Source organism: Agelaius tricolor, unplaced genomic scaffold (assembly GCF_023055355.1).
Source record: "Agelaius tricolor isolate 1412-34295 unplaced genomic scaffold, bAgeTri1.0.p SCAF_40, whole genome shotgun sequence".
Classification (NCBI taxonomy): domain Eukaryota; kingdom Metazoa; phylum Chordata; class Aves; order Passeriformes; family Icteridae; genus Agelaius; species Agelaius tricolor.
Window position 1 is genome coordinate 1,475,001 of NW_027269300.1, and position 12,083 is coordinate 1,487,083.

The 12,083-nt window shown below is 56.5% G+C and overlaps 1 protein-coding gene across 1 annotated transcript; it reads left to right on the forward strand.

Annotated features, from left to right (window-relative positions):
* The first annotated feature begins 6,777 nt into the window (after positions 1 to 6,777).
* On the forward strand, positions 6,778 to 10,093 carry LOC139603674 (serine/threonine-protein kinase pim-1-like). The gene is made up of 6 exons (XM_071454563.1): positions 6,778 to 6,907; positions 7,082 to 7,665; positions 7,783 to 7,833; positions 8,038 to 8,404; positions 9,553 to 9,732; positions 9,987 to 10,093. The coding sequence occupies exons 1-6, from the start codon at positions 6,778 to 6,780 to the stop codon at positions 10,091 to 10,093; spliced, it is 1,419 nt and encodes a 472-aa protein (XP_071310664.1).
* Positions 10,094 to 12,083: the final 1,990 nt, after the last annotated feature.

Consider the following 12,083-nt stretch of genomic DNA (forward strand, 5'->3'; position numbering starts at 1 on the left):
TCTGACGGTGCCCAGGGCAGCCCCGCTCTGCAGCACATCCTCCCCCTCCTCCTCCTGCTCCTGCTGCTCCTGTGGCACAGAGAAACTGGGAGAGTCCTCCTGACACATCCCCCAGGCTCTGGGGTGTGCTGGCTTCAGGAGATCCCTCCAGGAGCACAGGGGACATTGCCCTGCACCCACACACTCACCATGCACAGGGCTGTGAAGATCTTTCCCCAAGTGAAGTCTCAGCTCAATGTCTTCCCAATCCTGATTGCCTTCAGCCTGTCTCTGCCTGGCTCCTGTGCCCTCAGTGCCTGCAGGCAGAGCCCTCAGCCCTGCTGGGCTGGGAGAGGAGCTGGCCCTGGGAAGAGCTGTTCCTTTAAAGCTCAGCAGCACAGACACAGCACAAGGACTTTAATGAGCCTCTTGGGGATTTGGTGTTGTTTACATCAGACTCAGTCCCTGAGAGTGTCTTCAAAAAACTTCTTAACAACTCAAAGTAAAATTTAGACTCCAAAGTTTCTTGAAGTTTTAATGGGTCCCACTGAGGGGCATGACTGAGCAAGTGTCCCCAGGTTCCAGTTAGAGCAGGACACTGGAGGCAGTGATGACAGCTGGGGACAAACAAGGCCAAGGTGTTTCTGGTGCTGAGCAAAGCTGGATGTGTTTGAGGAATGCCAAGGGCCAAGGCCTGAGCCCCAGGGCCTGGCCAGGCAAATCCTGTCCCTCCCTCCTTGCTCAGGGCTCTTGCCGGGATGGGCACTGGCATGTGGGGATGTGCAATGCCAAGGGCAGGAGCATGGGGCGGCCCCTGCCAGGCTGCTGAGCAGGGACAAGGAGGCCATGAGGCCCCAGGCCTGCAAGGGTCACTTGTCTCCTGCTCCTGCCTCAGGCCCAGGCCCAGCAGCCATGGCCAAAGTGCTGCCCCAGTTGGCTCTGGCAGGGCTGTCTTGCAGCTGCTGCCCATGCCTGTGCCCTGTGCAGCCCAGGCTGTCCTACGGTGTCCCTGCCCTGCGCCTCTGTCCCTGCAGGCTGTGGGCATCCCCCGGCTGCCCCACATTGCTGGGCCCTTCCTTTGCTGACAGCTCTGCCTCCTGCCTGCCTCTGCCTGCCCACACAAAGCCTTGCGCTGACCCAGACTCCTTCTGGGGGATGTGGGGCATTACAGCCCTGCCCTGGGAGAGAAATTCCAGTCTCCTTGCGTCTAGTCTGGGCCTCCCAGCTGCCCTTGGCTTTGAATTTTTTGGTTCTCTCTGGCTGTTCTCTACTACATTAAAAGCATCCCCCATCTCTTAAAGCCCCTTTCAGTCCCTCCCAGGGCTCTCCTCTGCTGTCCTCAGTCTCCACCCCACTGAGCACAGACCTCCTCTGTCCCTGTACAGTGCTCATGTGCTTGAGGCCATGGCTGCCTGGACAATAAGGACGGTTCTTTTCTACAGGAAGGAAACCACAGAGCCCCAGGGTTTTGAAGGCAGATCAGAGGCAGTCACCAGAGGCCAAGGCAAGCCAGACCTGTCTGTCCTTGCAGCTTTTGTCTGAAAGCAACCCTTGGATATTTGGGTAGTTTTGGAGGTGGAATTGCATTTCAGCCATGAGTGCCTGGACCAGAATCACAGTTCTTCTCCACAGGAAGGAGAGGGCAGAGCCCCAGTGTTTCAAAGGCTGATTAGAGGCAGCCCAAGGGAGGCCAAGGCCAGACAGAACCTGTTTGTATGGCAGCTTTTGTCTGGGAGCTATCCTTGGGTATAAGGAATTTTGGAGGCAGATTCCCAATTTTGGTTATAGACACCTGCATTGAAAGATGTTCTTTTCCATGAAAAGAAAAGCACACCCACCCTCCCCCCCACATTGTTTTGAGGACAGATGAGAGGTGGCCCCCAACATGCCAAGGACATCCAGAGCTGTCTGTGCTGGCAGGTTTCATATGGGATAATCTGTGGATTTAATCAAATATGGAGGTAGAATCCCAATTTCAGCTGTGAACCTCGGGAGGAAAAGGAGAGTTCTTTCGCACAGGAAGGAAACCACAGGACTCCAGGGCTAAATGAGAAGCAACCCTCAACATGCCAAGGTCAGCTGGACCAGTTAAGCCAAGCCACCCAGAACTTTCCCATGTTCTTGGATCCCTGGGGCCCAGCAGCATCACAATGGCCTCTTGGTGTCATGAGACCCCGTAGTATCACAAGAGATCTTTGTTTCCTTAAGGCCTAGCAATACCACAATGGTTTCCTTGGCTCTGCAGTGGCACAATGGCCCCTTGGTTCCATGAGGTCTTGCAGTGTCAAAATGGTTCCCTTGGTTCCATGGAAATGCACAATGGCACAATGGACCCTTGGTTCTATTGGGCTCCCCAGGATCACAATGGAGCCTTGGTTCCACAAGGCCTGGCTGTGTCACACTGGCCCCTTGCTTTCATGACGACCTATAGTGTCACACTGGCCCCTTGGTGCCATGGGGACTCAGGGTGCCAGAATGTTCTCATTGCTTCTGTGAGGCCCTGCAGTGTCACAAAGAGCTCCTTGGTTCCACAAGACCCTGCAGAGCCCCTTGATTCAACAAAGCCTCAAAGTGCCATAATGGTCTCCAGGATTCCAGGAGGCCCTGCAGTGTCACAAGGGCTCCTTGGTTCCATGAGGCCCTGAAGTACGGAATGGCCTCTTGATTCCACTAGGCCCCTCACTGTCACATCAGTTCACAGTTCCATGCAGCCCTGTAGTGTCACAATGGTCTCCTTGGTTCCACAGAGTTAAAATGTCCCCGTGGTCTCATGGAGCCCCACTACGATCCCCTTGATTCCATGAGGCCCTGCCGTGCTACAATGAGCCCTTGGTTAAACGAGGCCTTGCAGTGTCACAATGGCCCCTTGGTTCCAGTAGGTCCAGAAGTGTCCTAATGGTCTCCATGGTTCCATGAGGCCCCAGAATGTCACAATGGACTTTTGGTTCCGTAGGGTTCCATATGCAAACAACAGTCTCCTTGTCTCCACAGTGTCATAATGAATCCTTTGTTCCATAAGGCGCCTGGCCTTCCACAGCCTCTCAGAGACCGTTTACCCCTCAGGGTCCCCAACAGCCCCTCATGGCCCCTCAGAGCCCCTCATGGCCTCTCATGACCCCTCACAATACATCACAGTTCACAGCCCCTCATGGCCCCTCACTGCCCCTCACAGCCCCTCTTAGCCTCTCAAGGCCTGTCACAGCCCTTCATAGCCCCTCATGGCCACTCACAGCCCCAGGCCTGGGGCTCCTCCAAAAGGAGTAGGGGTCAGGCCCTGCTTGTTCTCCTTTTATTTCGGTCCCTTCACAGCCACGAGTGCAGAAAGGCTGAAATGGAGCCTTTCCCCAGCGTTTCCCTCGGGGTTAACTGCGGGCTGAAGCTCTGTGCTGGCGCTGGCCCGAGCGCCACCATCCCTGCAGCCAGCAGGCCTTTGCTGTCCCCCCGTGTCCGTTCCCTGTCCCCGAGTCCCGCCCGGCTCTGGCAGCAGCAGCAGCCGCAGCGCAGGGGGCGCCGGCCCGGCCCAGCCGGGGCTCCCGGCCAGGAGCAGCAGCAGCGCCGGCCCCTTCCCACCTGCTCCTGCCTCGGCTCCCAAGGGCTTTTTCCAGCTCAATTCTGGACTAGAGCAGCAATCACCCACACACAGCCCTGACTCCTCAGGGCCCGCCTGTGCTGCCCTGAGCCAACCCTCAGAGAAAGAAAGGATCGGGTTCCTGCGCTGTTTTCAGCACTGTTTTACTCATCCTGAGCTGACAGCAGGAGGCTGCTGCTGCTGCCTTTGCCTTGGGAATTGGAGAACCTGGCTGCTCTTGCCCCTCTTCTGCTTGCCACTTGAAATTTATCTGTAAAACTGCAATTGCCTTTTTTGATCAGTGCTACCCAGAGTGCTTTTGTGACAGTGAATTTAGGAATCATTTAAATCAGAGGGCTTTGGGAAAGCTGCAAAAGGCAGGCCTCAGAGACAGCAGAACTGGGATTAGAGCTAAGTGGTATCCATAAGATTGGTCAGCAGAAAAGTTTTATTAGAAGTAGAAAGTAAGGACAAATAGAAAAATGGTTTTTGTATTAACACTTGGTAGAATAACTCCCTAAGCTACACAAGAGTATATCTAGTGAGATATTAGGAAGTTCTAAGCTTGAGGTCTGTGCATTGTGTTTTAAGGCTTACAAGAAGGTATTGTATTCAAAATAAGCAAGCATTGTTTTAACCAAAGCTACGTGTGCTTATAGCAGTTGGATAGAACTACTGTCAATATGCTTCTGCTTTGTGGGATTGGTAAAAAAACTTATAAAGTAAGTTGTAACATTGCGTTCTTTGCTGCCGAGGACACAAGCTGCTGGCATCATCCCATTGTCATAACCATGTAATGAGACTGATGCTGGAAAATAAACAGCTCGAGACATGTTCCTCAGCAGTCCTGTCCTGTTGGTGATTTGTACATTGCCCCTGACAGGGAATTGGTGAACTCAGGCTTTTGGTCATAGGCATCATGATTAGCAGATCTTGAAATGCTCTCAAGTCCCTGAGCACAAAGTCAAGGAGAATTAAAGCAGCCACTGTTGTAGTGCGTTCTTATATTTTGTAATACTTTGAAGTAGTTTGTTTTGTATTCCCATGTTTTTCCCAAATGGTTTATCCCAGACTGTACCCCCCCCCCTCCTTTTCCCTCTACTTGTGTTATCCCTTTCCTGGGATAAGATCTCCAAAACCCCCACCCTGGCTCTCTGTCAGTCACCTGGACATCCCAGCCCCTTACCTAGAAGTTTCGGTCCAAGTTGTCGAGTGATTAGCCAGGGGCCAAGGGTCAACCCCCCAAGTCCTGCCCCATACACTGTTTTGTATGTCTATCCCCCCAGCACCCATCCCCCAGAGATACCTATTGGTCAGTAGGATTTTATCTATGTTAGTTTCCTCCCCCCTTTAAATGTGAGCTCCGGACATCCCCCAGCGCTCTCGGCAGGAGACCCCTGAGGTATCGGAGCTCCCTCGGGACTCCTTAATAAAACCTTGGAATATCCCCTGCTGGGAGACGGCCCCTTTCCTCTTCCACCGACGTCTCGGTCGTCTCTGCTGCAGCGAAGGCAACCAGCCTGAGTGCCCTCAGCACCCTCGGGGCACAGAGAGTGTCTCCCCGCAGTCGGCCGTGGTGGGGTCACCCCCCCACTCTCTGCCGACCCGGGTAAGGCCCAGGGACAGTGAGAGGCCTGCAGAGAGACTGAGACAAGCCACACAGGCCACATTTGCAGTGCTCAAACACAGCCCTGTGTCTGCTGCTGCTGCTGAAATAGAATCAACTGACAGAGGCCATCACAGAAATTGCCTCTCAAGTGTCAAATCAAATGAAAAAATCCACCAGGAGGAAGAAAAACCAGAACTTGACTCCCTCCATTGTCTCTTCTTCCGAGCAGCAGCAGCGAATGGAGATGCCCAGAGGTATTTCCAGCTGCTGCTGGTCCCAGCTGGAGCCCAGCCTGCTGCCCAGGCCCAGCGGGAAGCTGAGCCCAGCCCGGGGAGCTCCCGCAGTGTCGGGAGCTCAGCGCACGCGGGGCCAGGCCCAGAGCCCCGGGCACGGCCGCCCATTGCGGTGCAGCGGCGCAGACGGAATGTCCTGCGGCCCAAACCTCCTGCTCCTGCCACACAGCGCCAGCGCTCTCCCCCTCCTCCTCCTTCTCTCCCAGCACGGCACAAATTCCAGCTCCGAGGAGGCTGCCCCAGAGAGGGCTCAGGCTCCTGCCTCAGCCTCAGTGTCCCTGCACAGGAACATGGCATCTTTCAGGCACTTCCACAAGCTCAGGGTTCCCATTTCATGGGGAAACTGGGATGAAAATGGCCTTGTTAGGAAGGACAAAAGCGGAGGGAATGGATTGGAAATTATTAGGAAAAATGATCCTTTGTACAGGCAAAGCTCACTAAGTCATTCCCTGCATTTCTCCTTTTCAGATTCTTTCAGTCATCTCCTCAGAGGTCCAGCTTGTTCTGGTGCCTTTCGTGAACTGATTGTACTCTTGGTTTATATCAATGCAGGAGATGTAGAAGCATCTGAACTGAACACTGAAACAAACTGCCTCTGTCAACCCATTTTCATGTTCTACATCACTTTCAAGATGTCCATGGGGATGTTGGAATGATTATCACACAGCTCTCCATTTCTGGCTGCAGGCTCTGGAGATTCTTTCTCTGCATTCAGTCAGGCTTGCATTGCCTAACAATTCCTGGGAGCCCCTCATGTTTTCTTAGGGTAGAACAGTAACAAAGAAAACCTCACCAATGGCACAATTGCCCAGCCCACAAGGAAAAGAAAGAACAAGCTGTAAAGTTCTTCAAACATTTGTCCTGCTTTGCTGCAAGAGTTGTGCTGCACGCATGGTGTGGAAAGCCAAGAGAAGCCGCAGTTGGTGGCACATCTTGTGACAGAAGCTGCACCTGGTTCTCCAGGAAAGGTTCTTGGAAAGAGCAAACAGGACTGTGGACAAGATTCTGGAAGAACTAAAAGAGCTTTTAAGAAATGAAATGAAAACAGAAAGAAACAAACCAAGATGTTTTACTGTATTTATTTTTATGCTCCCCTTTGCACTGCTTCTCCATCTCATTAATTCCAAATGGATCTCACCTCTACGATCCATGACTTGGCATTTTTAGACAATTTAAAATCCCATCAGCTATACACAGTTTGCCTTCCCCTGCTTTTTTTTTTTTTTTTTGGAAAGCAATGCTGGAGAGGTAAGTGCAGTGCTTGGTTCAGGTACAAATTCTGCATTCAGGGAATGCGCTCCGATAGTGTTTGACCCTCAGCAGGTACAATGCACAGCAGCGACCGAGGGGATTCCTGTGCCGCTGTGCAGGAGTCCAGACTCTGGGTCTTGGCTGAACAGGGCAAAGTTCCCGTGTTTGGACAGGCTCAGGGGCTGCCCCCGGAGAGCGCGGGGCTCGGTGCGGGGGCGAGCGGGCAGCGGACAGACGGACACGGGGACAAACGGCCCCAGAGCTTCAGTTGCAGTGGCAGCAGCAGCGAAAGCAGTGAAAGAAGTGACTCTGTTGACTCCCTCTTGCTTCTCCTCTCCCTCTCCCGCAGTCCCACACCCTGTCCCGCTCTCCCTATCCCAGTGACCCTCCTCTCCCAGACTCTCTCTCTCCCCATACCCAGCCGGGCCATGCCCCCGGCCCGCCCCCGGCCCCAGGCGGGGCTGCCCCATGCCCGGCCCTGGGCGTCCTGCCACGGTCTTGCCTCTGGCCGGCTCTGGCCGTGCTGGCAGTGGAACCGCTGGGCGGGCATCAGTGCCTGGGGCTGGGGCAGCATCGCCTCCCTTTGGCTCCGCCTGGCCCGAGCCCAGCCCCGGCCCCGGCCCCGGCTCCTCCAGGTGCCCGCAGAGGACACAGGCGGCGCGGCCGCTCCCGCCGCCTCCGCTGAGGCTTGCCCGGCCCGAGCTCCGCCGCTCGGCAGCGCGGCCACCAGCCCCGAGCCGCCGCTGTCCCGTTCCCGGGAGCGAACGCCTGGGCATGGCTGGCCCGGGGCGCTTGAGGGGCGCTCGGGGGCCCTTGCTGGCCCCGGGCCGAGCGCTGACAGCCGCGTCCCACCCGCAGGGAAGGCGCAGAAGGGCCTGAAGGAGCAGGACAGGCTGGGCTCGCTGCCGGGGCCTGGCGGCTTTGGCAGCATCTTCGCGGCCACGCGGCTCTCGGATGGCGCCCCGGTGAGCGGCGGGGCCGGCGGCGGGCGCAGGAGGAGGGGGCGGAAGAGGAGCTGGGCGGAGGATGGGTCTGGGCAGGGCGGGTGGCAAGCTGAGCCCTCTGGTGCCCTTGGCTTGCAGGTGGCCATCAAAAGGGTGCCACAGAAGCGCGTCCGGCACTGGGGCGAGCTGGTGAGTGAGCGGGGCCAGCAGCAGCAGCCGGGCCGTGCCGGGCGGGGATGAGCCGAGGCCCGGCACGATGGAAGACACCAGGACGCCCTGAGGGAGAGCGGGCGTGGGGCCAGCGCAGGGCGCAGAGCATGCCGGGCTGGCTGAGGGCTCCCCGAGCCCCGGCACGGCATCAGCCCCACTGATGGCATCGTGCTCCTCCTGCAGCCCGACGGCACCAGCGCACCCCTGGAGATCGTGCTGCTGGCCAAGGTGTCCACTGGCTTCCCTGGTGTCATCCAGCTGCTGGAGTGGCTTGAGCTCCCCAACGACATCGTGATGGTGCTGGAGCGCCCGGAGCGGTGTCAGGACCTGCAGCGTTTCATTGGGGCACGGGGCTTCCTGCCCGAGGAGGTGGCACGGGAGCTGTTCCGCCAGGTGCTGGAGCCCGTGCAGCACTGCACCAGCTGCGGGGTCCTGCACAGGGACATCAAACCAGAGAACATCCTGCTTGACCTGCACACCGGGCAGGCCAAATTGATTGACTTTGGCTGTGGCACTTACCTGCAAGAGACAGCCTACACCCACTTTGCAGGTGAGCCCACGCAGGGTGTGCTCCTGGTCCCGGTGTCTCATGGCCCAAGATCTCACAGCCCAAGCTGGGTGTGGCAGCAGGGATTCTCTCTTTTGCTGCCCTTCATGGCACTGAGATTTCAGCGGAGTTGCTTTTGAGCAGGGCTGGGTGGGGAGCCATCTTCCAGCCCTGCTGGCAGCTTTTGCCAACCACTCTGCCCAGGACTGGGCCTGGGGCTGGGGCAGCCAGCCTAACAAAAACACCCGTGGGTGGGGTAGCAGAGAGGGGGGGTAGAACCTGAGCCCCAGCCAGTTTGGTGTGCAGGTGAGAAAGGGCTTGGACTGCTCCACTCACCTGGTTTGCTTTGGGTTCATAATGTTTTTGGGGCAATGAAGGCAGGGAGGATGAGGGCATTGTTATAAATGGTGTTCAATTTGTGTTGCATTGGGGCTGGGTTGGGAATTGTTGTTTTGGGGTGAGTTGATGGGTGTTTGTTGTGGGTCCTGGGGAGGGGAGGTCCAGGGTTTGGTGGGGGTGATAGTCGAAGGGGGGCGGGAGGTGATTGGACAGGGGACTTGATCAATCATTCGATGCCCTGAGAAAATGATTGGTCCAGAATGAATATCGATAAGGATCAATGAGAGCACCGGAAAACGACCAATCAATGTGCGGATCCAAACCCCACCAATCCTGGACCCGAGAGGGGTTATAAAATGACGGTTTGGATGGGTTGGGGTTCTTCTCCTCCTGAGGGATGTACTATATGGGGGGGAACCCAGTGTGTTTGGGACATGTTGCTATCTTTGGGTTGTTGCGTGGGAATTTGGGCTTATCTCAAACTCCCTGTTCTCTGTAGTTTGTTTTGATAAACGAGAGCCTATTTCCTTCTCAAAATCTGGCCTCATTCGAATTCATAACAGCATGGTTTTTCACCAGCACTGAGTGGGTTCTTCCTTGTTAAGGTTGGGCCTTGCCTGGGTTTCCACAGCCCTCGTCTAACACCAGTGGCTTCTCTTCCAACCCTAAGTCAACACAAGTCCCAGGTGCTGGTCAGAATGCAGTGGGTCACCCCGTGTGCCACTGGGGCAGCCCCCGCACGCCCAGGGATGCTGGGGCCAGGCTCTGGGAGCAGCAGCATCCCCCTGCTGAACTCCATCTGTATTCCATAGGAACACTGTCCTACAGCCCCCTGGAATGGAGCCACTTTGGCTGGTACTATGGCAAGCCAGCTACCATCTGGTCCCTGGGCATCCTGCTGCAGCAGATGGTCTGCGGAGAGCACCCTTTCAGGAGGGGCCAGAACATCAGCTGGGACCATCAGCTCTCGCAGCCACAAGGGCTCTCTCAAGGTGGATCCTCATCTCTGGCCACGGGGGGAATCCCAGTGCTGGGAGCCAGCAGCGGGCTCGTGGGCATCCCGCTCTGGCAGCTGCTAGGAGGTGGCACATGTCCTGCTCTCCTGCTCTCCTCCAAAACAGGGAATTGATGGGAAAGCTTAGGCCCAGCTCTGAGCACATCCAGCAAGGCCTGGGCACGGGAATAGTGGGGCAAAGCCAACAGGAGCCTTCTCCAACTGCCTGGGGTTTCTGGTTTCTGTGCCCAGAGTGCCAAGATCTGATCAGGCAGTGTTTATCCATGCTGGACTTGGAAAGGCCCTCATTGGAAGAGCTGCTCTGTCATCCTGGGATGCAGGATATTCATCTGCCCTAGAAGAAGGGAGAGAGCCACAGGCACACTTTGATGCAGGGCCCTGGTAAGTTACAGCCCCACACATGCCTTGACAATCAGAAGCAAAGGATTCCAGACTTTTTGTCTGTCCTGTGTCACTGCCCAGGGCTCATCAGATGGGCACACACAGCCCTTGTGCTGGAGCTGAGCTGCTCTGCCCAGCACTGGTGGCTGCCATCTGAGCTGGTTTTGCTTGTCCTGGTTCCCTGACAGCTGGGGCCCTGGGCAGAGCCCTGAGAGCCTGGTCTCAGCCCAGGGAAGGAGAAGGAGCCCCTGGAGAAGCTGTACCAGGTGGGGCTGCTGCTGCTGGAGACAGCGAGGACAACATCAAGGATGACAACCTCTTCCTGGACCTGCCCACTGGCCAGCTGAAGATGCTGGACTTTGATTGGGGCATCTTCTCCAAAGCCAGGCTCCACAGGGAATTTGCAGATGAGTCCACACGCAGGGGGATGCTCCCAGATTTGGGCATTGCACAGCCTGGCCAGGAACCAAAGGTTCCCCCTTTGCTGGGGCGGGTGCAGCTGATCCTTCAGTCGCTGCCCAGCTGCTTTTGGCAGGGCTGGGGCATGGGCTGGGGTGGGTACAAAATGGGAGTGGGCTCCTGGCCATGCCAACAGCCCCCAACAGCCACCGTGCCCCGGGCTGGGGCTGGGGCTGGGGCAGCCAGCCCAACACAAACAAAGCCCCATGGTGGGAGCAGAGGTGGGACTCCAGAAGCTGTGCAGGGGCTGCTTTGCTGTGCAGGCAAGGAAGGGCTTGGGCTGCCCCACTGCCCTTGTTTGCTTTGGGGTCACCGTTATTGTGGGGGGCAGTGCAGGGGGAAGGGAGAAAGCCTGGGCTTCACTCACCCGTGGGTGGGTTTTTCCCTGGCATGCAGGGGTTGGGCCTTCCTCAAACCCCTGGCAGAGATAAGATTTTTGACCTTGTTTCTTGTTTCCCCTTTTGTCTGTAATTTATTTTCAATAATTTATTGTATGTTTTCCTAGAGGAAGCGTTCCAGGTGGGCTCCAGTCTGGATTGGGAAGTGCTTGGGAGCAGCTGCAGCGTGGATGGGCCGTGCCCTTGGAGAAGGCTGAGGACATCGTTTGGGACCAGCTTTTCTTCCAGCGGGGGAGGGCGTGAGGTGGGTCCCCGTCTGCTTGGCAGGGTGGGATCAGAGCTTTTGGGAGATGGCAGCGAGCACAGGAGCATCCTGCTCTGGGCAGCTGCTGAGGGCTGGATGTGCCCTGGCTGGCTGCAGGCTGGGCACATGTCCTGCCCTCCTGCTCTGTGCCAAAGGCCGCAGGGATGGGCAGCTCTGGGCACCGCTCTGAGCACGGCCAGCATGGCCTGGGCACCGCGGGAGGCTGGGACAAGGGCACAGGAGCCTTCAGCTGACGGGCGGTTTCTGCTTTCTCTCCTTGCAGCCGGGCTCTGCGGCTGCTGAGGCTGCTCTGGGCTCTGCCAGGGCTCTGCTGGAGCTCAGCACTGGACCAGAATCAGCCAAAGAAGAAATGGTGTGACCTGCAGCACAGACTTGCTTGAGCATTTTGGCAGCACAGCTCAAGTTTGCAGAGTGTACACCTCCAAGGGAAAACATGACACCCCCAGAAAATAAACTTGTTCAGTAACTTCTGAAATGAAATCAATCTAGGATGACCCCAAATGACATTTTTCATCTTGCTCTAGTTGTAGCTCAGCCCTTCTCTGAACAGTTCTCTCCTCCACCTGCCTTTTACTTCCCAACTGCTCCCTCTTTTCCCCCAGTGAGTTCCCAGCCCATTGCAGTCTCCATCACACTGTTGCCTTCCTTGGTGCCCCTCACCATGAGGAAGGCAGAGCCCCCGGTTTAGGGACTCATCCTGTCACTGGCTGAGGAGCAGCAATGTCTCAGAGGTCCAGTGGGATTTTAGTGTCATTCAGAGCCGCTCTCCAGCCCTCAGCTCTCCTCACTGCTGAGCTCCCTCTCCCTTTTCCTTGTCCTTCCAGC

Coding starts and splice junctions, on each gene's coding strand:
- LOC139603674 (XM_071454563.1), top strand. CDS start 6,778: ATGCACAGCAGCGACCGAGGGGATTCCTGTGCCGCTGTGCAGGAGTCC. Junction 6,908..7,081: donor CCCGGAGAGCGCGGGGCTCG/GTGCGGGGGCGA, acceptor TCCCTATCCCAG/TGACCCTCCTCTCCCAGACT. Junction 7,834..8,037: donor TCCGGCACTGGGGCGAGCTG/GTGAGTGAGCGG, acceptor CTCCTCCTGCAG/CCCGACGGCACCAGCGCACC.